Source organism: Asparagus officinalis, chromosome 3 (genome assembly GCF_001876935.1).
Source record: "Asparagus officinalis chromosome 3, Aspof.V1, whole genome shotgun sequence".
In the NCBI taxonomy this organism is placed as follows: domain Eukaryota; kingdom Viridiplantae; phylum Streptophyta; class Magnoliopsida; order Asparagales; family Asparagaceae; genus Asparagus; species Asparagus officinalis.
Window position 1 is genome coordinate 3,587,221 of NC_033796.1, and position 24,009 is coordinate 3,611,229.

Sequence of the window (24,009 nt, forward strand, 5' to 3'; positions counted from 1 at the left end):
TATTACAAAGTAAAATAATTTGTAATAATAAAATAATTTCTTTCTAACAAATGTTAATGTAAGAATAATATATTCATATATAATAATATTTATTTATATCATAAATAGTAATATATTATTAAAGTACTATTAATAAACTCTAATATATTAAAAACTATATTATATTATATAATATTAAAATATTTATGATATATTAATTTATTTATAACATACTAGTAATAACATAATAATAACATTATTAATAATATTATATTATATGAATAATAGTATAATATTATATTAATAATAAAATAATATTATTATAAAAATATTAATATAATATACAAAAATAACAAATTGATATAACAAAATAATTAAATATATAATTATTTGAAAATAATATGTAATAATTATAATATAATATAACTCATTAAAGTACAATATAATATTATAATACATTATACAATATTATATTGCATTATATTTAATACTTATAATACTATAATAATGTAAACTAAATATTATAACATTTTATTTATAATATATTTTATTATAATTAATATATAATATATTAATAATATGTTTAATACTAATGTTGTAATGGGTCAAACTAGTGTTGACCAAAAACACTTAACATGGTGTTTTGAAAACATTTTAAGGGAGAAACACAACACTATGATGTTTTTTTACAAAAACACAACAAGAAAAATACCATGGTATCCAAACGAAGCCTAATGTTTGGAGTTTGTAGGAGGAAAATACATTAAAATTTGTGCTTATTATATGTTGGCTTTTCTTCAGAACAAGCTAGTATTAATATGGCTTCCTCTGGCCAGTTCAAATTTTTTTGGTGTGGAACCACTCGTTAGTATATGCGAAGTTATCTCTTCTTACTCTTTGACGATACTAAAATATTTCAGTTATTACATATGGGGGGAAATAGGTAGATAACTTAACCCCTCTAATCAAATATTGAAAGTAAGAGAATTTGACTATAATATTTCTTGTTACAATTTTGGTTTTTTGCCAATCAAACAAGGAGGAAATTTGACCAAAAATTAAATCACAATAGCAACAATTTAAAACCTTTATCTAAAATTTTTAGAGCCGGTTCCGTAAATCACGTTATTACATTCACCTTTGTAGTTGATCATTTTCTAATGTTGAACTAACTATTATGACTCTTCTTAGTTGCTTCTAACAAAATTCGTCTAGATATTCAATCCGCAATATTATTATTTCCCGTGGTGCATTTAGTGACTTTCTTTTTACATGACCAAACATAAACGATTTTTCTCTCGCATTAGCATTATTCATGATACCAACAACATCTAATTTTTCATATTATCCATATTTTAATGTATAAGCACGATACCTGCGTGTAACTATTTCATTTTGCCACAGTTCCCTAATTTGAGAATGCAATAATTAAGGGATGATAATGTGATCTAATCTCCATCATTGCGCAGCTGACCAAAATAAGCAAACCACAGTACAAAGATAATAGAGCCCATTACAGGCCCATGTGATCCGTACCAACAACTAGTATATACCCCTGTCCCATCCTTGTACTCCCCGCCCTAATTTACCGTTATACCCCTGCCTTGTTAGGCTCACCCTGCTGGGCCCCACAACGCCACCCATCCTCCTTAAAAACAGTGAGCCGTTGGGCCACGATGCATGTGCAGCCCTAGGGGCATTTCAGTCCAAACAAAATCACAGGGCCGGATTCTGCCGTCCACGTCAGCGTCCAGCCGGGACTTCTTGTCGTTTTTTGTTTGACCTGGTCTAATTATTTGGTCCTTTTCGAAAGTGCATTTACGCTTTTTTTTCCTGACACTTAAATGCTTGCAGAGCCAAGAGAGAGAAATTAACACTGAGAGAAACAGAGCACTGGAGGAGAGAAAAATATACTATCTTTGATCTCTCTCTCTCTCTCTCTCTCTTCAAAGAGAGTTTTTAGAGAGAGAAAGTGAAGGAGAAGAAGAAGGGGGGTTTCTTTTTTTCCTCTCATTTTCTCTCTCCTCTCTCTCTGTTGCTCTTTTATTGATGAAAGAAGAAAATTTTGGATACAGGTCACTCTCTCTCATCCCTCATTGCTCTGCTCATTTCTCTTCTGTTGCCTTTTACTGTTTTTCCCCTATACTTTGCTGAAGTGCGTTTAGTCTGTACTTCCTTTTTTTAGGGTTAGGGGCATTCATTGTTGGCCAACTGCTCTCTACTTGTTGAGGAATCTTTAGCAAGAGAGGATTTTTATTTTATTTATTTGTTCTCCCTTAATTGGGGGTCGGTTTCTGAAGTGGGTTTTGGGAATTGTTGGGTTTTCTGGAGGAAATGAAGGTTTTTGGCATCTGGGTATTGGTGGAACTGATGAATGTGACTAGATTTTTTATGTGGGTTTTGTTTAATTTTCAGGACTAGGGTTTTGGGCTCGGGGTTCTGTTGAAGATTAGCGGGGGGGAAAGCTTCCTTTTTTTTTTTAAGTTTCTCAGTGTATTTGGCAAAGGGCTCTATCAATATAAATTTATATAAATTTCTCTTTGAGTTCAGTGCCTTGAGAATTTTGAATGAGAAGCTGAAATAGAGCCTCTAGCAATAGAGAAATGGGCTGTGCTCTATCAAAACATGAAGGGGATGAGGCTCTTTTCCTCTGCAAAGAGAGAGTTCGATTCATAAAACAAGCAATGGATTCGAGATTTGCTCTATCAGCAGCTCAGCTCTCTTATACCCAATCCCTTCGGAGTGTAGGAATGGCTCTAAGACAATTTGCAGAATGTGAGAATTTAGTAGAATCATCTCTATCAACTTCAGAGCCTGATAAAACTCCATCTCATTCATCTTATGCTTCGCCTTCGCCTTCTGGGATTCCTGAGCAAATTATCTCTCCTAGAAATAGTGGTAGTCCTCTGTCGCCTCGGTTATCAAATACGAGTTATATGAGAGCAACCACAAATTCTCCTCTGAAATTCACAGTTGATTCATCTTCTAACAGTCATTTTGTCGAAGAGGAGTCACTCACTTTTCCATTTCCTCCCCCTCCTCCACCGCCACCATTGGATTCGGGTTTTTCATGGGACTTCTTTGATCCTATTGATGCAAAGGGCAATGCCAAAGTCTCTAATGGAGGAAGCGGCATAAACGAAAACTTTAGCAGATTGGTGGGTCTGAATCATGAGAAGGAAGAGGGTATGGCTACTATAATCGAAGAGGAATTGAGGCCAATTCAATCTAATGAGGAGTTTAGATGGGCCAAGGATAATTCAAATGGTAATGATTGTGGTTCTACTAATGGTAATGGCAGTGAGAGACCTGCTGTTTCTAAAGAAAACGAATTTGTTGATGATAGCAGACATAAAACTAATAAGGGGAGTATCGATGAAGCTGTTGAAGTTTTTCCAAGAGCGAATTCAGCTGAGTTAAACAAATCAAAGGGGGAGAAGGATGGGATGGATAAAGAACTGTGTACTGCAAGAGAGGATGCTTCTAAGTTCATTACTCATAGGGCTAAAGATTTTGCTTCCAGTATAAAAGACATTGAGCACCGGTTCGCCAAGGCAGCAGAATCCGGTCATGAGGTTTCAAGGATGCTCGAGACGAAGAAAATCAGGCTTAGTATCTCTTCTGAGATTATAGGTGAGTTCTGTCATGTGTAACAATGGCTTTAACATACTCTTGGGGAACCCAAGGCTTAACACGTTTTTTAGGTTAAAGCTTTCTCTAATTTACATCTTGCATCTGCAGGAAAATCTTCTACTTCTATATTTATGTCAGTCCTTTATCCACCCTGTTGCATAGGAGGGAATGCAGCTGAAAATGGTAGGTTGATTATGTACCCTGGAGAAATTTCAAACCATAACTGATGAGTGTTAATGATACATTTCTTGTTGGACTTTGTTTTGGATAGATGATGAGTTTTACTTCAATATTAATGTGATAGATGATGAGTTCTACTTCAATATTAATGTTTTATCATGTAGGAACTGCCCCTCATATGACAAAGGTTATTACTTGGAATCGGTCAATTTCATCACAATCATCATCATCTAGAATTCCTCTTACATCGGCATCAAAAGACGATTGTGGTGAAAGTTGCAGTGATTTTATTGAAGAGTTTTGTATGATTTCTGGAAGCCACTCATCAACATTGGATAGACTGTATGCATGGGAAAGAAAACTATATGACGAAGTGAAGGTATTTTGGTCTAAATCTCTACGTGCATTTTCCTTGATCTTCTTTTGTCATAAACCAGTGCATCATTTCATGATTCATACTTTTCTTGTTTGAACTAGGCAGTCAGTCAGCACGTCTCTAGTGATGCTTAATTCTTATGTTTTGTTAGATATTTTTACTTGTTAGCTGCTTTTGTTGAAAGAATTATAACTTATTAGACAAATTACTGTTTTTTGAAGGGGGAAAAAAGATGGCTGTGTTCTTGAAACACATACACATCCATGAATTTGAGGTTTTAATGGCCATATGGGAGGTATCTTTTCCATAACTTAGTTTATACATAAATTTGTATGGGAAAAAATGGCATGAGATGAGAATGTGATTCCGTAAATGAGCTACAGAGCAATAGACCTGTGGTATAGTTCATCCTTCTAGTTTTATCATACGCAATATGCCCAACATAAATTGATGATTGTCCTTTAATCTAAAACACATGGAAGAATGGATACATGAAGGAAATGATTCCCATTTTGATTTGACAACACTGCCGTCAGCCGTCTCTATTACATGTACCGCTAACCTTGATTGTAGGTAGTTAAAAGCCATGATGCATTTTCACTTCTCCTCACTCAACTTTGATGCTTCATAATCATATATACTTGTACATGAAGTCCTTTTTTCTCCTTATGCATTGGAGACCATCTATATGGCTTAGACTTTTTCAAAACTGTTCCTTTGTGTCTCTGGTTACTATGTCAATATGGAAGCATCAGTACCTTTGTTTTTTCGAAGTTACGATGGTGTCTGAATTTAATGGATCTAAACCAAAAACCTGTACTCTGGGAGAAAAAATTTGACAATGATGTAAGGACACTATTTTCCATCAACCAATTCTATGTTTTAATGAATGTCTATAATCACACGTCCTGTTCGTCAAACTTATTACCTCTACTAGTCACTTAAAATTCAAAATGTTCAAGCAGTAATAGGGTATAAATTAGGTAACCATGGTAAGTTATATCATAGGTTTTAATGATATTCAAAGAAGCACCTTCAAAGAAGAAGCTTCTACATTGAGTTAGGTAAATCAGTGTAGACTCTGTTCTAACATAGAAATATGGGCCCGTTGGCGTGTGCAAGCCGTGGAACCCACTGAGAGCAACTCGATATTGGCTAACATCCACTGTCAAAATGCTAGCACTAGTTATTCTTAGGTCTTGGATTTTTTTCTATTTAAGCCACCAATATTTCTTCACACTAGTCCATGTAGGACTAAAGTGAGGGTGTCACAATCATCTCACCTTACAAAGACGACGTCATTGCCGTCACGACATGACAATTGGCACATCACAGTGTCACTGTCAGGCGATATGGACTCCAGAGGTGGCTCCTACGGGCTCTAGACGTGGCTCCCACCGCATTCACGCGGTGTAGCACTTAACAATGTATAGTACTTAGCTCCATGCTTCCGGTTGACAAGTGCTCTGATACCATTTTGTCACGTCCCGGGCCCACGGGTCCGTTGGCGCGTGCAAGCCGTGAGTCCACGGAGAGCAACTCAATGTTAGCTTACGGGCCCACGGGTCCGTTGGCGCGTGCAAGCCGTGAGTCCACGGAGAGCAACTCAATGTTAGCTTAAATCCACTGTCAAAATGCTAGCACTAGTTATTCTTAGACCTTAGGCTTTTCTCTATTTAAGCCATTAATATTTCTTCGCACTAGTTCATGTGGGACTAAAGTGGGGATGTCATAATATATCAGAGCAGTTGCTAACTGAAAGTCCGAAAGTGTGGAGCTAAGTGCTATACGGGGTTAAGTGCTACACCGTATGGATACGGTGTGAGCCACCTCTAAAGCCCGTAGTGGGAGCCACCTCTAAAGCCCGTAGGAGCCACCTCTAAAGTCCACATTGCCTGGCAATGATTGTGATGTGTCAATTATCATATGTCGTGATGACGAGGACATCGTCTTTGTAAGGTGAGGTGATTGTGACACCCTCATTTTAGTCTCACATGGACTAATGTGAAGAAAGGTTGGTGGCTTAAATAGAGAAAAACTCAATGTTCAAGAGTAACTAGTGTTAGTATTTTGTCAGTGGATGTTAGCCAACATCGAGTTGCTCTCGGTGAGTCACACGGCTTGCACGCGCCAACGGGCCCGTGGGCCCGAGACGTGATAAAAATCAAAATGCTAGCACTAGTTGTTCTTGGGTCTTGGGCTTTTTTTTGTATTTAAACCACTAATATTTCTTCACACTAATCCATTTAGGACTAAAAGGGGGGTGTCACAATCACCTTACCTTACCAAAATAATGTCATCGTCGTCACGACATGACAATTGGCACATCCCAGTATCACTTGCCAGGCGATGTGGATTTTAGAGTGGCTCATATGGGCTCTAGAGGTGACTTTCACCGCATCCATGCGGTGTAGCACTTAGCCCCATATAACACTTAGATCTATATTTTTGGCGGGCAACTGTTTTGATACTATTACTCACGCCTCGGGCCCACGACATGCTCGCGTTAATTGGCCTGTGGGCTCGAGGTGTGACAAATGGTATCCGTGCAGTTGTCGACCGGAAGTGTGGAGCTAAGTGATATACGGGGCTAAGTACTACACCGTGTGGATACGGTGGGAGCCACCTCTAGAGTCCACATCGCCTAGCAGTGACACACGGTGGGAGCCACCTCTAGAGTCCACATCGCCTAGCAGTGACACTAGAATGTGCTAATTGTCATGTCGTGACGACGAGGACGTCATCTTTGTAAGGTGTGGTGATTGTGACACCCCCATTTTAGTCCCACATGAACTAGCGTGAAGAAATGTTAGTGATTTAAATAGAGAAAAACCGAAGGTCCAAGAACAACTAGTGCTATCATTTTGACAGTAGACTTTAACCATAATCGAGTTGCTCTCGGTGGGTTCCACGGTGACGGGCGTGTGGGATTTATCAATACTAAAATTTAAATAAGCTATCGTCAAAAACGACGATTAAGAAACATAATAATTCGAATAAGAGGAATTTTCAAAATGATAAGTTTTCTACTCACTAAGTGTAAACTCACCCCGTTGTTTTTCAATCTTCTTCAGATGAAAATTAGATAGTTTTATCTGTATCTCAGAGCTTTGGAACATGAGAATGATCTTTTAGGGTGTTTGATGCTGAAAATTAAAGTTATACGAATCTTGTTACTATGCATATGTAATAAGAGTCTTTTGACTCATTAGAGTGAACTTGTTATAATGTAGTTTTGCTCTGAGACTTCTCTATTTGTCAATAAAATTTCTTTTAAAATGAAGTTTATTATATTATGGAAGTGTACCGCAGGCTTATGCTTTGTGCACGTGTTGTCGTTGTCATGCATCTCAAAATAAGTTGTGCATTTTGGGGGCGTGACAGCTTCCATCTTTATTGTTATTCTGTTTCAATGTAATCCAAGGTTATCTAACCTCCCAATCTTCCATAATTGCATATTTACCCCCTAAATCTTCATAATTGCCAATACACCCTTCAATCTTACATAATTGCATATTTACCCCCCAAATCATCATAATTGCCAGTATACCCTCCAAATGTTCAATTTTGAGCTATTATACCCTCCAAATGCAACAGAGTTGCTAAATTAACGGGGTATGGATCAGTGACCAAAATGACCCTCTACCTCTTCCCAACTGCCACAATCCCTTCACCTTTCCCCTTTTCCCAATTGAAGTGATGGCAACTATGAACATTTGTGTGTGTTTTTTTTTGGTGGGGGGATGCAATTATTGGACATTTGGGGGTTATATAGGCAGTTATGATTTTTTTTTGGTGGGGGACCCGGGGTGGGGGCAGTTTATATTGGCAATTATGAAGATTTGGAAGGTAACTATGCAATTGCAGAAGACTTGATGGGAATATAGCTAAATAACCCTATAATCAATTTGTGAGAGCCTTAGAAATTTCTTTATTATGTTAGTACATTATCTAGAAACATCTTTTAAAATTAAACAGATGTAATTGCCAGGACAAGTTTATAGAGTAGCCTTATTAGGTTTTGTCATCCAAACAAGCTTCTCGTAAAGTCCCTTTTGATGGAGTTCACCTTCTGGTAAAAATTTCATGTTTGAAGTACTACTATATGGAGCTAGTACTCAGTTTTCATTTGCACTAGCTCATATCAGCAATTGGAATCTACTTCTATAATACAGTTGAAACATCTTCTGTAGATAACTCGTGTTGGCTAAAAATTCATTTCACTTAGATCATGTATATAAGTCAAATTTGTTTTTATTTTTTGATGAATTTAAACATCTAAAACTTGGCTACTCACATTATTACTATCAGCTATATGATACATATATGCTTCACGGAGTTCTTTCCCACCTAAATTCTCTTCACATAATGTTTATCAATTGAGTTATTATGAATTTTATCCGATTTCCGAACATCATAATTTTAGTTCTTGCGGATGACGGTCATTGTGAACTATAAGGTATTGGTTTCACGAAGAATCATTTCCTTGCCTCTTTTTTCTCAATTTTCTTTTTGGACTGTCATATATGCACTCAACCTTTTTTTTTTGGTGGGGGTTGGGATAAGTATAGGATCTTATTACCAAATAGTAATGAAGGTCAACGTCATTTGTACATGAACAAGAGCAGCTCAAAAACAAACTGAGCACTCAAAAGACCAACAAAAAAGGACTCCAGCTATCTTTCAACTATCTAAAAGCAGAACTGTCAAGAAAGATAGACACAAACTTTACTGCAGTGTTTAGGAAAAAGAATAGGGTATATCTTCAAGGCAGAGCACCATTTCCTGTTTGCTTCAGTATCTTTGAGCTTGAGAAGTCACTGCAATAAACTTCACTTCATAAGTGACAAGCTCCATGCACTCCATTGCTGTTACTTGATCTTTAACTGCACCTAACTTGGTCGCATTTGGGGAACCTTTTAGGCTAGTGAGGCCATCAGGAAGGCATATGATCAAAAATGTGCCCAGCTCAGACACCAATTTGCCAAGGATATGAATGTCCAAGTGATTGATAAAACACGAGCTACTGTGAAGGATCTCCACTCACGAGTAATGGTGGCAATTCAGGCAGTTGACTCAATATCTAGAAGGATTGAGATGTTGAGAGATGAAGAATTGCAGCCACAACTGTTGGAATTGATACAAGGGTATGACTTCTTTACCTAGTTTTGTGTCATTCATTTACTTAATTGACGATTCATAAAAGTTGGTATTTTTGGATTCTTACCTCAAATGAAATATAAAAGTTTGGCTCATGAAATCTGTTTGTTGTGTGTGCATGTGTGTATCACATGTGTAATATCTTGAACCTTAAGAAAGATTTTGGCATATACTTGTTGAATCTTAGGAAGTGAATGCAGGAAGTAGGTTTGGGGCACATAATACTGGAAAACTTGAATAGTTTCATTGATTAATATTTTTTATATTATATTTAGACTCACATAAATTCTTCTAACTCCATTGATTAATGCTCGAAAAGTTAAAATATGCGGCGTGATGCTCAGATGTAGATTCATGGTCTTTGTAGAATGACTTGAAGAATTTCATTCATTAATGTTTATACTTTCATGTACAAATTAACACAAGCGGAGGCAGACCAGATCCCCTACACAACCACAAATCACAGACCTTCAGTTTTTATAGACATGCAGCGAACTGTTGCTTAAATCAATGAATTTTATACAAAATAATCATGGAACCTCAGTTCTTATTCACATGCAACAACCCGTTGCATAAATCATCTGAATCTAAAAACATATGAAATATTACCATATAAATCCTTATGGTTCATTACAACTTGGTACTTATGATAATAATTGCATCTTGTGATAGTTCGGTTACTACTATCTTCTTTTGCTACTTGAGAACTGGTGCGTAAAAGCTCAAGCAATTCACTAAATAGAATCAAGAAAAAATGGCCAAATATATAGTGGCCCCAGGGACTACATTTTCTGAACATTATGTTAGCCTTCTCTGGATATGCTTTTTTGTGTGGTTTACTGCTAGATGGATATTCTTATTGATATTTCCACATATGTTGGTCGCTATGTCAAAATAAATGATACATCTGACTGTTTCTGGGGATTTTGATGATTCAAATAGTAATTGGGAACTTATGATTCTTTGAAAGGCTGCATGACCTAGTTCTAGAACACTATGATCCGTGACGTATGCATTTCACTTCAGCATTTGAATTCTAAGGTATTATCGCTTAAATTTCATTTTCACTATTGCAGCTTAATCCGAATGTGGAAAGCTATGCTCGAATGCCACCATGCGCAACACATCACCATCTCACTAGCCTACCACATGAAAGCTTCAACAGCATCACAACACAGTGAATCATACAAGCAGACAATCGCACATCTTCAAAATGAAATTGAGTGTTTCACCTCAAGCTTTGAGAATTGGGTGGATGCTCAGAGATCATACGTCCAAGCTCTCAACTCCTGGCTTCAGAAGTGCATCTTGCCTCCTCAGGAACGGTCCTGGAGAAGGAGGGTTCCTTTCTCTCCTCGCCGAGCCCTTGCTCCCCCTATCTTCGTTCTCTCTGCTGATTGGTTGTCTGGAATCAACTCGCTTCCTTCGAAAGAGGTTACTGATTCTCTAAAACGGTTGGTATCGGATCTTCACAATTTGTTTGAGCATCAGAAAGAAGAGAAAGAAGAAGATCAGAAGCCTGAGATCAATAGAGAACAGGAGCAGGAGGCAAACACGGAAGAGAAATGTGAAGGGAGAACAAATTTCGCAAGGTTGCAGGCGAGTCTAACGAGACTGTTTGATCAGCTGACGAAGTTCTCCGAGGCTTCAGCGAAAGTGTGCGAGAATGTGAAGAAAGGAACGGAAGAGGCTTGCGATGCGTATATCAACGGTGGGCGGTTCAGATTTCATCAGGGGTTGGATGCATTGCCTTTGTAAATCTTGTTTTTTCGTTTTCGAGATATTTTGTATGGATCAGTTGTGCTCTTTTAAGTTTTATTGGAAAGAGTACTGGGAAAATTGCAGGTGCTGATACGAGGCAGCCGTGATTTTTTTTTTTTTCCTTTTTTTTGGATAACAGTTAAATTTCTTAGCTCTTAGTACTCAAACTTTATGTTTGATTTTGACTCCTAATCTGAGTGAAATTTTGGTAAACATTACCTCAAATTGGTGAGCGTACCTAAGGGTAATTCTTCATTCTAGGGTCTATTTAGCAAAATCAAGCTCCACAGGGGGTTACGCACGATAACCCCTTCTTAACCCACACTTACATTTTGTTCTATCCTCTGCTTTCATCCCTTCTAAGATATTTCTTTGCATCAAAGCGATAGAGAGCGCTTCTCTTTAATTTCCTTGACAGACGCATGAACTTTTCGCAAACAAACTGAAGTTAAACCAACGTACATACATCCCGTTCGTATAAAAGAATACGTAACGGAATTACAAAACATTCACACTACGAACGCTTTCATTACCTCCAGGGAAAAATGATACTCCTGCCCCTACGACCCTCAGATACTGGAAGCTGATAAAACGACGTAATACCGAGCATCATATTATTCACAGGGCAGTTCACAGGCCGGAGCCACACGCGCATGCAAAACAACCAGCCACAAAACAAGCAACAAAGAAATGTATGTAACTAGTGCACTCTTGACTCCAATTCGCAGTTATAATATGACTGTTAGATAATATCATGAGCCACCCTATATGTATGTGTAGCCACCATATATGTATGTATAGCCGCCTCCTAGTGTGAGTTATGTATGTGTAGCCACACTATCATGAGCCATCCTATATGTATGTGTAGCCACCCTATATATATGTATAGCTGCCTCCTAGTGTGGGCTATGTATGTGTAGCCACCCTATAGTCATCCTATATGTATGTGTAGCCACCCTATAGCCATCTTATATGTATGTGTAGCCACCCTATAGCCATCCTATAGTCTCCTCCTAGTGTGGGCTATGTATGTGTAGTCACCATATATGTATAGCTGCCTCCTAGCGTGGGCTACTGATTGATGGGTTATCTGGTATGTGTGTATATATATAAACCTGTCAATCTAATTATCAATATTAAGTTCTCTTCAATACCAACTTTGCATGGTATCAGAGTCATCCTCTTTATTCTAGAGAGACCACTTCCTTCTCCCTCGATATCGGCGTCACCGAGGGGTTTCCCCACGCTTCCCCTCGGCGGCTTCGACTATCTATAGCCCTCACCACTGGGCAGCACTCATCCCCGACAACCACAAATGGCACAAACCGTTTGACCTCAACCTAGATGTACACGAACGCGCACCCGTCTCGAGGCTTGTGAGCCAAATCGAATGTGAATGTCTGAGCACCTTCCGGGGGCGTAGACCCGAACCTGAAGCAGCACCTCCCGGCCATCTCCTCCAGTCAGCGCAAACCAGTCAAACAGGTCAACGGCTCTCATCGTGGCAATCACGTGTCAAGCCTCCCCCATAAGCAAACCTAGTCTCGCAGCGCGCACTTCACAATCGTGATACCTCCGCAAATCTGCATCGTCAGGCGCCAGGCATGTCGCCGACACAATCGGTTCCATAGGCTCGTCGCGTTTCCAGCCGGAACCGACCGCCTACCCGCCTTGGCCGGCTCCAAACTGCACCAACGCCCAATCAACAACAGCAGCTGACCTCGACATCCTCGACACCATGTTCCTTGATTACACTGATATCTTTGACAGCCGCTCGATCCCTGCCGACCGCCGACCTCAACTTCCAACTGAGATTAGTCACCTACAACAACCTCCACGCCTCCACACTAATGACGACCTCACTAATCTCGACATCTGGTCGCTCCAATAGATTACCGTCCTTGTCCTCATCCCCGTCCCCGTCCCCGTCCAGATCCAACCCTCTGGCCGACCGCTACTCAACGACACTGCCGCTTGACCACACAACTGCTCGTTCTCAACCTTCGCTCTGACTACGCCACAGTCCCTCTCCACACTTACCTATGGCGTGCCCTCGAGGTGTTTGACAGAATGCTCTTGAGACTTTGCATCTTGGATCTGCCCCACTCATCGTTCACCACCACCTCGTGGATCCTCTTTGCGCTATGCATCAAGACAACCCCGGTCTTCGGCTCATCCCGTCAAGAGACAACAGTTCGGGTGCAAGGTGGTGTGACTACCACGAAGCATCAGGTCATTCACGAACAGATATTGCACTTAACGGACCGGCTCTCTCTCACAGTCTTCGCTCGTAGTAAAACCCTAGTCCTAACCTCGCCGCAATGACATTGTTCATCAATGGGTTACTGTTCATCAACCTCATCGCATGCACACAAGGTGTTCGATGAATTGCCTCAGCGAGATTTCTCCCTCCTTGGCCAGCGTCTGGCCCAGCTGTCTCCAGCCAAGCGTTTTCCACTCACTAATACTTGCAAGATCCGGTCATCTGGCCCAGCTGTCTCCAGCCAAGCGTTTTCCACTCACTAATACTTGCAAGATCCGGTCATCATGCCTCCTCTTGCAACTATAGGTCCGCCCTCTCGCGACCACCATGCGTGATCGCCGAGCACGCCTCAGCGAGATTTCTCCCTCCTTTGCCAGTGTCTGGCCCAGCTATCTCCAACCAAGCGTTTTCCACTAACCAATGCTTACAAGATCCGGTCACCGTGCCTCCTCTTGCAACTACAGGTCCGCCCTCTCGCGACCACCATGCGTGACTGCCGAGCACTGCTGCAACATCATAGCTCTTGCAAGATCCAATCACCATGCCTTCTCCTGTGACTGCTGGTTCGTCCTCTTGCAACTACGATGCATGGCTATCAATCACCACTGCAATAACATGATCTCGCCGCTTGTAATTCCAACCACCAATGTGCTCCATTTCAACCACCTCTCGCCAAGCTATGCCAACAACTATCTATTCATATCCTATCATCCTAATTTCAACAAGTCTAAGCTTCCTATTCACCATTTGGGATACAAGCCTAAGCCAAATTCTCTTCATGTCGAGCTTCTCCTCAATGTTCTATTGAACATAAGTGCACCTGTTGGCCTTCAATCGAGCTCCTTATTCATATCGGTGACCTTTCAAAACTCATTGCCGTCACATCCGGAATTTCGGCTAAGACTCAAGTCTCTTTCTTTTATGCGAGATATCTTCTTCACGGCCTCAACATCAACTATTGAGATTTTCCTCGCAACGAGCTTCTCCTCTTCACGGTCTCGACATCGACTCTGCCTCAACATCAACTATTGAGATTTTCCTCGCAACGAGCTTCTCCTCTTCACGGTCTCGACATCGACTCTCAATATCTTCTCCGTCGATGTACAAACCTCGCAACGAGCTTCTCCTCTTCACGGTCTCGACATCGACTCTCAATATCTTCTCCGTCGATGTACAAAGATTTCTATCCCTCGCCGTTCAATCTTGTTGCCACTACAAATTTCTCCATTGATGTACAAGGATTACTATCCTTGCTGTTCATCTCGTCGACATTGAGTTCCTCCATCGATGCTCTTGGATTCCTATCCTACCTGATCGATCATACAGCCATTGGGTTTCTCTTATCGGTACTCCTGTATTACATCCTATATTATCGATTTCGTCACCACAGTTAAGACTCTTTCATCGACTCTCAGACACGTGTCTTTTGCAAATTCCGCTCTTTTTATCCAAACTCTTGGTGTTCGATCCACCGTGAGTTTGAAGGGGGTGTTAAATAATATCATGAGCAACCCTATATGTATGTATAGACGCCTCCTAGTGTGGGCTATGTATGTGTAGCCACCCTATCATGAGTCACCCTCTATGTATGTGTAGCCACCCTATATATATGTATAGTCGCCTCCGAGTGTGGGCTATGTATGTGTAGCCACCCTATATGTATGTATAGTCGCCTCCTATGTATAGTCGTCTCCTAGTGTGGGCTATGTATGTGTAGCCACCCTATATGTATGTATAGTCGCCTCCTAGTGTGGGCTAAGTATGTCTGTATAGCCGCATTCTAGTGTGGGCTATATATGTGTAGCCACCCTATATGTATAGTCGTCTCTTAGTGTGGGCTACTGATTGATGGGTTGTCTGGTATGTGTGTATATATAAACCTGGAAATCTGATCATCTATATCAAATTCTCTTCAATACCAACTTTATAATGACCTAGCCAACGGTGCATACTCCGAGAAAGTCTCCACCACCATGGGCTTGGTCGGAACCATCTTCACAAAACCAGCATCTCCATTCTTCAAGAACTTAGGCTCGCTGATCTGGTCCAACGCTTCAAGGAGAGTTGGGCCCTTGAACCACTCCAGGTTGGTGGATCTCTCGATCATGTTGTCTCCTTCGAACCCGGAGATGGGTACATAGGGAATCTTGTCAGGGTTGTAGTCAACCTTCTTGAGGTAGGAAGACACTTCCTTCACGATTTCATCATACCTTCCCTTTGAAGACTTGGGGGTCGTGGCATCCATCTGTCAGTGAACATACAGACATCGGTTGGAAACCATATGCACATATTATAAGATATGGTTAGAAACTGTATGCACATATTATAAGATATCATAATGCAATAATTTGCTTCACGAACAGAAACAGACATGCACTGATAAGGAGGTAACATGTGCAAACATTAGCAACAAACGTGTATTAACTAATATCATCACAGTAAAATAGTATGCTCTGTTGTAAAATTGTTTTCAGAAGTCTATTTGCTGAAAAATCTGGCTCATAAAACTTAATCCAAGTGACACACAATGAAACAACTAAATCTCCATCGTTGAGGGCACGCATCAATTTGCTTCACAAACAGAACAAACAAGCACTGAGAAGAAGGAAACAAATGCAAACATAATGAAGAAAACATGTATTGGAAATAATGACATTATCATAGTAAATAGTATGCTTGATTACAAATATTACTCGAAAAGCTTACTTGTAGGGCCACACGACATTAAAACCAAACCGCCAATATTGAGTCAGAAAACAGAACATATATTAAAATCCTGAATTTTGCTGCAGCTATCTGCTTTTGAATAAGATGCCAACCCGCTTTTAGCATGTAAAAAAAGGATTCGGATCCTCTCCACTACAAAAAAAACAGTGGAGAGACCACTACATAATCACGGCCATTGATTATCTAATTAATGGTTGTGATTTTTTTTTTTAGTGTAAATTAGGAATGAGTGCAATACACGGGGGTTTGGTAAGTGTTAGATTTAGATTGTATCATAACCGCCTACCAAATAATCAACGATTGAGATTAAAAGTAGTGATCTCTCCACTACTTTTTTGTAGTGGAGAGGATCCAAATCCGTAAGCAGCAAAAAAGGAAACGCAAACCATTATTAGAAATCTACAGTCAATACTTAAAGGGGCACAATATTGTAATGCTAAATTAGTATACTCTATCAGAAAGATGCTATCACAAATATTACCAATCTATTTCCTGAGCAGTATATCTTAAATTAAAGGGACATAAAAATACAAATCAATTGAGTCTTCAACTTTGCAAGACAGAAAAATAACATATCAACTAAATCTACAATTTGCTTTAGCTGTTTATTTTGTTTAATTAGGACGGCAGCCAATTTCAAATTGTCAATATAACTATCCTTCATTCTTCTTATGAAGTACGTATTGGTAAACTAGCAATAAAAAGATACTATGGAGAACTACAGCAACAAGTGAACATCCACTTGAAATTATAATATTTCCAGCAAATTATAGACCTAACTAAAGTTTTAAAACAAAATCCATATCGAACACAGCTTGTTTGAGACATAACAAGCCCAAAGAACAGTAGAAGATACTAGTGAACACAAATGCAGAGTAAGGATGTACTTACTTTGTTACAGCAGCAGATCATCTGCCTCACTCCAAGAGTGAAGGCAAGAAGAGCATGCTCATGAGTCTGACCATCCTTAGAGATACCAGCTTCAAAAACCACCAGTGGTGGAGTCAATGATCAATGATAAGGACGGCACAGTCAGCCTGGGAGGTTCCTGTAATCATGTTCTAAATGAAATCACGACGCCCGGAGCATCAATGACCGTGCAGTAGTACTTGGTGGTCTCAAACTTCCAGAGAGCAATATCAATGGTGATACCACGTTCCCTCTCAGCCTTGAGCTTGTCGAGCACCCAAGCGTACTTGAATGACCTCTTGTTCATCTCAGCATCTTCCCTCTCGAACCTCTCAATGACACGCTTGTCAATGCCACTAAGCTCGTAGATCAAGTGTCCAGTGGTTGTCGACTTCCCAGAGTAGACATGACCAATGACAACGATGTTAATGTGAAGCTTCTCCTTACCCATGGTTGATTCAAAGTAAAACTAAACTGCAAATACAGAAGAATATACCCCAATCAGTTACAAACATGAATAACAGGATTATATATATATATATATATATGAGGAATATGGGTATACTTGGGCCAAGGATCCTTGGTAGTGATGTGGACACATCTTGTCCATACATCACACCTTGGAGTTGGTGAGGCTCCATCTTCAAGGTGTGATGTATGGACAAGATGTGTCCACATCACTACCAAGGATCCTTGGACAATTCTAGAAGTAAAAAAATAAAATAAAAACTTAAACGTGTATTGGGGCTTATAAATCCTTGGTGCAGCATTTCTATTGTTTTAAAATAAATGCAACTATTCTTATGTCTGCATGTTGTTCTCTACCCAGAAAACAAAAAGAGCCCCAAAGGTAGAAGTAGGCACCAAGACCACAGAAGCTAATATGGATGAGTGGCTGCAGGTATGGTTAAATATTTCTTGTCTGTTCATTTTCTTCTGAAAATGATTGGAAGAGCCTGGTAATTTAATGATCTACCCATAAAAAAAAGGGAGCGCTATTTTGATTTTCTTTTAACCTTTGTTTTTGTTTTTATTATCTAGGGAACTGCATATGCGCAGTCTCTTTCAAGCAAGTCGAAGAAGAAAAAGTGAATTTACATGTCCTTACGGATTAATAGGGCACTGATTTGTTGTAGTTTGTAAACTACAGTAGTTTTCATAGAGGAAGAAGAATTTTCAGTTGCTTGCAAGACGTAGAGTTAAGTTTAGGTGAGGAGAATATTAATATGAGGTGATACTTGATAGTTCTGTTTCCTGTAATACTTAATCTGGGTACTGGATTTATTGACAGAAAAAAGGAATGGTAACCCAAGCTGTAGAATTTTGGCCAAATTGTCAAATTGAGCTGCCTTCATTTTCATATCTGGGTACTGGATTTAGTTAGCAATTGCAAACATTTTTTACTAGCTTTTTAACTGTTCTATTATGAGCAAGGTCTGCAATTTTGAAAGCAAAAAACCTAGTGAGTATATAAATTATTTGACATGGGATAAGAATATTGTTCTTAAGAAATACAGAGTATGCTTTCCCACCGGAAAATCAGCAGTAGAGATGGAATGGATTATTTTTAATTATCTTGGTGAATTTTCCAATGCTTAAGCACGTTATGTTACCCTCTGTTTACAGCTGAAGAACTAGTAAAATCCATCTGCATGTTGTGTATGATTTCTGTGCTTGGAATAAATTGACCGAATTAACTTTTAGAGTCAAATTAATCTAAGTTATTATTATCATTGACGTGTGTGAGGTATATTCATTAATAATGCTTTGGTGCATATTTAATGTCATGAACTGGATTCACTGAATATTTTTTATGAGCGGACAAGGCCAAGTTGTTGGTAGTTCTATGATTTGACGTGCGCCAATGTTGAGAAAAAAAAGATTATAGCACATATTGTTAGACAACAAACAAAGAATATTTCAAGATTAAGCCTCCAGCTCTACATGAAAAACAAGGTGAATGTATGACTATTCAATATGTGATAAACCTATAATTAATGAGTTAGTTTCTTGGGTCTGCGCGGTCTCAGTCAAATATTAATGTCTCAATGGGTACAATCTCTGTTCATATTAACAGACTGAGAAAAGATTATCTGGACAGAATAAATGTAGAAAAATTCGCTGAACCTTGCATTCCTTTAGGTCTTCACATTTGTAGTCTCCCGTTATGTATTTACTTTTGCGAGTATAGATTTCTGTCTTAGTCCAATGCATTTAGGTTACAGTTCTTTACCTGTTCCTCAAGAGTCCGGCTGCTAGAACAAGGAGAAGTTTTGTCTATTTACATCCATGATCAAGTTTACAAAGAATCGTGAATATCTTTGGGAACAATATTTGATCATAGTATAGCATCATTTGAGGAGAATGTTTGAGATGTTTTCATATTGTATTGTGTCGTTGTCCCCTCTTATCATATCATTGATCCTTGTGAACTTAATTAAATCAGGCACCATCAAAATAATTAAGATAGGAAAAATATTTATATCTGTGCAGATATCATACGGTCAGTGCTGAAATGGGCTGATATTTTGTTTGATGCTTAGATCTTAGATTTTACAAGTGAAGTCATCATAAATAATGATGCCTTTATTAACTGAATGCAAATATACAACAGATACACTCACAGCAAACTCACTCCTCCAGTAGTTCTAAAACTGTCAAGCAGATAGATACCTTGAGAACAATCTTTTACTAGAACACTGTAACATTTGAAGAAAAACTCAAGAAAAACTCATTAATTATAGCTTTTGTATCTGTAGCCGTGGATCATGGAGTCATCTTCAAGCAATCGTCGTGGACTATTGTGTCATTGTGGAAGGAGGGCTATACTCTCTAGATCTGGAACTAAGAAGAACCCTAGTCGATTGTTTTTGGGATGCGCTAATTGGAGAGAGAGTAACTGTGGATTCTTCAAATGGGTGTCTGATGAAGATGAGTTTGAAGGGTCAAAGGCAGAGCTTGTTCAGACGAATCAGTCGAGTGTGACGCCACAAGTTTCAAGAGCCGTGTCAAGTGGGGAAGTGCAGGAAAGGAGAAAGTTTTTACTTGATATTATGGATTTGCTGAAGGTTGTTGTATTTTCTCTTTTATTTGGTATTTTTATCGGATTTGTATTTGGTATTTTTATTGGATTTGTGCTAAGTAGGGTGAACTAATGTATTGTTGGATTTGTTGAAGTGTATGTTCTCTGCATGTGTACTAAATATGTTGCCTAGGTTTATGTTGAAGTGTTATGTTCTCTGTATGCTAAGGCTTATCAATGGTAATAAGTTTGCGGATGAAACATCATTCACTTGAAATCTCTATCAACAGGCGACATACTAGTAATCTTTTTATTTCCTCTTGATGTTGTGTTGAGTGTACATGCAAAGATGATATCCCACCCTTGTCAACAGGCGACATACTAGTATGCTCTAGCTTACATCCAGCTTATAGAACTGGAACACAAGTCAGCAACAGAACTGGAACACAAGTCAGCAACAGAACTGGAACACAAGTCAGCAACAGAACTTTGAACACCATATTCACAGATACATGAACACAAGTCTAGCTTACATCCAGCTTACATCATTAACACCCCAACAACTTTCTGATTCTAGTATTCTCTGAACACAAGTCAGCAACAGAACTGGAGCTCAAGTCAGCAACAAAACTTTATTTTCTGATTTTTCATACTAAAATTTGAACACCATATTCACAGATACATGAACACAACTTTCTTCTTCCCGCATCAGCATCAAAATCAAGTCACCCAAGAATATGGCAGTCAATCTCGGATGCAGAACAATCCAGCTGCAGAACAATCCAGCTGCAGAACTGGAGCAAAAGCAATCTCGGATGCAGAACATGAAACTTCATCAATCCAAGAACTGGAGCAAAAGCAAACCAATATCGGATGCAGAACAATCCAGCTGCAGAAGCTAAACATGAAACTTCATCAATCCAAGAATATGGCAGTCAAAACTTGGGAACCTTTAATCTATACAGTTAAGATGCTTAGTAATTGTGATACAGTAGAACTGTAGAAGTAAAATATAATGGACTTAACAATTCACTATTAAACACCAAGTCAGCAACAGAACCACCAAAAGATGAAACATCATTCACTATTAAACAATGAAATGGACTTAACAATTAAACAAAAGATGAAACATCATTCACTTGGGGTACCACACAAATACATAACCAAAGATACAAAACTAAACCCATTGGTGCTCTGCCTTCATCAACCCCTTCTCACCAATAGTGATATGATTTGCTCTGCCAACCTTGATTAAACTTCACACAATAGTGAGAACTTCATCTGTATTAAAAAAAATTAAAAAAACATTACAACTTTAGAGAAAACAAATGGCAATGCACAAGTTTAAAGATCATCCGTATGTATTAACCATTACCTTCCTCAAATGAATCTTCTAAATCATCCGTGGCTTCATCAATGTTATCTCGTTCCATTGAATCACTATAAAAAAATTTGATTATAGCAAAACATATTAAAGATCATTGCACCAACTTAAAAAAAGTTTAAAGAAATAGTATTATAGTATTACTAAAACAAATGATACACTACCTTGACAACTTTAGAGGGCAATTTCTGCTATCATGATTTTGTCCTCGCTTTCCACACAATTTGCATTTCCTAGGCCGGTATCTGCGGATCTCTCTCGATGGCTTTAACCTCTTCCCTTTAGGCCTTCCTTTTGTTCTTGCTTGACTTGGTTCATGAACTATATCTTGAGAACACTCCGCATCCACATCTTGTCCAATTTCTTCATCATTGATGAGTTTCAAACGTTGCACCTTATTAATAGCATCCATCATCATTTCACGCATTAATTCATATGCATCATTAGAAGATAGCCCCTCTTCGACCATTTCATTAGCTAAGCAATTTAGTTCACTAAAACGAGAAGCAAAATTAATTGTGGCATTATCTCCAATAATATTACCATCTCTAAGAACAACCCTTTTTCTGACATTTCGGCACCATCTTCTTAGAATATATTATTCCGGTAACTCACTATGATTGGTAAGTTTAAGATATGCCAAGATATGTCGGCATGGAATGCCCTTGAATTCAAACATGAGACACGAACAACGGACCATTTTAGTTGTTTTGCAATATATAATATGTCTCAATCTTTCATCATGACCACAAAAATTTAATTGGAAAGTACTTTCTCTTTCATTTTCTTTTACTAGCTCAATGTTATACATTAAGCTAGGTTGAAGCTCGTCTTGAAAAATATAAAAGATTTTTTTCGTGTAGATTTGGGCCATTTGTTTTTCCATTGACCATAAAGTCTTTAATTTTGGCTTTTTCTCTACTGTGCAATGATCTTCTTTAAGCTCCCCCTCTCTTTGTCTCGCCAAGACCCTCTGAAATATAGTCACGAAATCATGAAGTGAATTTTTCCTTGATACATGCATTTTTAGCAATGCATTCATCCCTTCACTTCTTTGACTGCTAGACATTCCGGCCCAAAAGTATTGTTTATGATAAACGGGAGCCCATTTTTCACGAATTTCATAGATATCATTTAGCCAATCATGCTTTTCCAATCCATTTTTCTTAATAATTGAAACCCATTTCTCTTCAAAAGAGCTAGCATCGTCGGAGTCCCAAATATTTTCTTTGAAAGATTTCATAAATTCCGTTCTATAAGCCAATTGACCCAACTTCTCCGGAACTTTGTCCAAGATATGCCAAATGCAAAACCTATGCCGAATTTCTGGAAAAACTGTTTCAATTGCCTTGCATATGCCAAGACATTGATCTGTAATCATGCCCGAAGGAGGATGACCCATTGCTTCAATCCATTTGTTAAACAACCATACAAAAGACTTCGCCTCTTCGTTTGGGATCAAGCCACATCCTAAAAAAACACTTTGCCAATGGTGATTTATGCCTACAAACGGCACAAATACCAAGCCATATTGATTTGTGTTATGCGTGGCATCGAAGGAGACAACATCGCCAAAGTGTTGATAATTCATTCGAGCAATGCCATCCACCCAAAAACAATGAGTTAAGCGCTTCTCTTCATCAACTTCATAAACATAATAAAATGAAGGATTCTTCTCTTGTTCCGACTTGAAATGATCCAACATCATTTGTGCATCATGACCGCGCCTCTCCTCTCTCAAATCTCTTTCATAATTTCTCACATCGGTCTCAATGCATCCAATTCTATGAAAACCTCCGCTAGAGTTTTCAAAGAAGGCCATTTGCTTGTTTGTTGGAATGTTCACCTCTCCAAACTGCTTAATTAATGTCTTCTTTGCACTTGTTACCTCACGGTTTCCCCTTAGAAAATGTGTTCTACTCGGTGAAGTAATTGTATGATTATGTTCTTCCACGAACTTGTAGACACTCCATTTGCCAATGTTTTTGTCTAATTTCAAGCGAATCAAGGCCTTACAATTTGTTCTAATTGTACCACATCGTCGAATTTCCAACGATTTGCTCTTTAACACTCCTTCTTTCGAACAAACAAAACTTTTGCCAATTAATTCTCTATCCTTCCCATAATTTGTTGTGCTATTACGGATATCAAAACCTCCGACCTTTCCGTAATTTCTGTAGAATTTTTCAGCATCTTCTAAACTGTCGAAAGTCATTCCTATTTTTGGTTTTAAGTGCTCACCAACAATTTGCACAACTAAGTTATCTAACTAAGAGATTTGTTCATCAACAACATGCGAACAACCATGTTTAGTTTCCATTGGATCAAACATCAAGAAGAAACATCAAGAATAATTTTTACTTACAAAAATAAACATCAAGAACAAACATCAAGAACAAACCATCAAAGACCACTGTGCACAAAAATAAACAAATGAATCCACATGAGACAAGAACAAACATGCTTATATATATATTTGACAGTAAACAGTAAACACCCGCAAATTGGAAGTGCATTGGACCCAAACCCCCGCAAAAACTAATATGTGACTTGGTACCACACTACCAAAGTAAAGAAGTTGCATATGATGCTATTTTTACATATGCAAACTAAAG

The 24,009-nt window shown here is 38.7% G+C and overlaps 2 protein-coding genes, 1 long non-coding RNA gene and 1 pseudogene across 7 annotated transcripts; 2 read left to right on the forward strand and 2 right to left on the reverse strand.

Annotated features, from left to right (window-relative positions):
- On the forward strand, positions 1,856-11,206 carry LOC109832683. 4 transcript variants are annotated; one of them, XM_020400089.1, is made up of 6 exons: positions 2,012-2,054; positions 2,530-3,612; positions 3,721-3,795; positions 3,957-4,171; positions 9,092-9,315; positions 10,405-11,206. In XM_020400089.1, exons 2-6 carry the CDS (start codon positions 2,583-2,585, stop codon positions 11,084-11,086), a joined length of 2,226 nt encoding a protein of 741 aa, XP_020255678.1. In that variant the 5' UTR covers positions 2,012-2,054; positions 2,530-2,582; the 3' UTR covers positions 11,087-11,206. The 4 variants fall into 4 exon arrangements, with proteins under 4 accessions (XP_020255675.1, XP_020255678.1, XP_020255677.1 ...); XM_020400088.1 differs by having other exon boundaries at positions 2,014-2,054; positions 2,395-3,612; XM_020400087.1 differs by having other exon boundaries at positions 2,037-2,054; positions 2,165-3,612.
- LOC109832511 lies at positions 15,277-17,439 on the reverse strand (annotated as a pseudogene).
- LOC109832035 lies at positions 17,789-18,371 on the forward strand. The gene is made up of 2 exons (XR_002244616.1): positions 17,789-17,889; positions 18,030-18,371. It is a non-coding gene; the product is annotated as an uncharacterized LOC109832035 (long non-coding RNA).
- LOC109832684 lies at positions 21,065-23,246 on the reverse strand. Of its 2 annotated transcripts, none has more exons than XR_002244846.1 (3): positions 21,559-23,246; positions 21,386-21,450; positions 21,065-21,291 (listed from the first exon to the last, which is right to left on the reverse strand). XR_002244846.1 is itself a non-coding variant. In XM_020400090.1 (3 exons), the coding sequence occupies exons 1-3, from the start codon at positions 21,861-21,863 to the stop codon at positions 21,269-21,271; spliced, it is 393 nt and encodes a 130-aa protein (XP_020255679.1). In that variant the 5' UTR covers positions 21,864-22,145; the 3' UTR covers positions 21,065-21,268. The 2 variants fall into 2 exon arrangements, 1 of the variants encoding a protein (XP_020255679.1); XM_020400090.1 differs by having other exon boundaries at positions 21,559-22,145.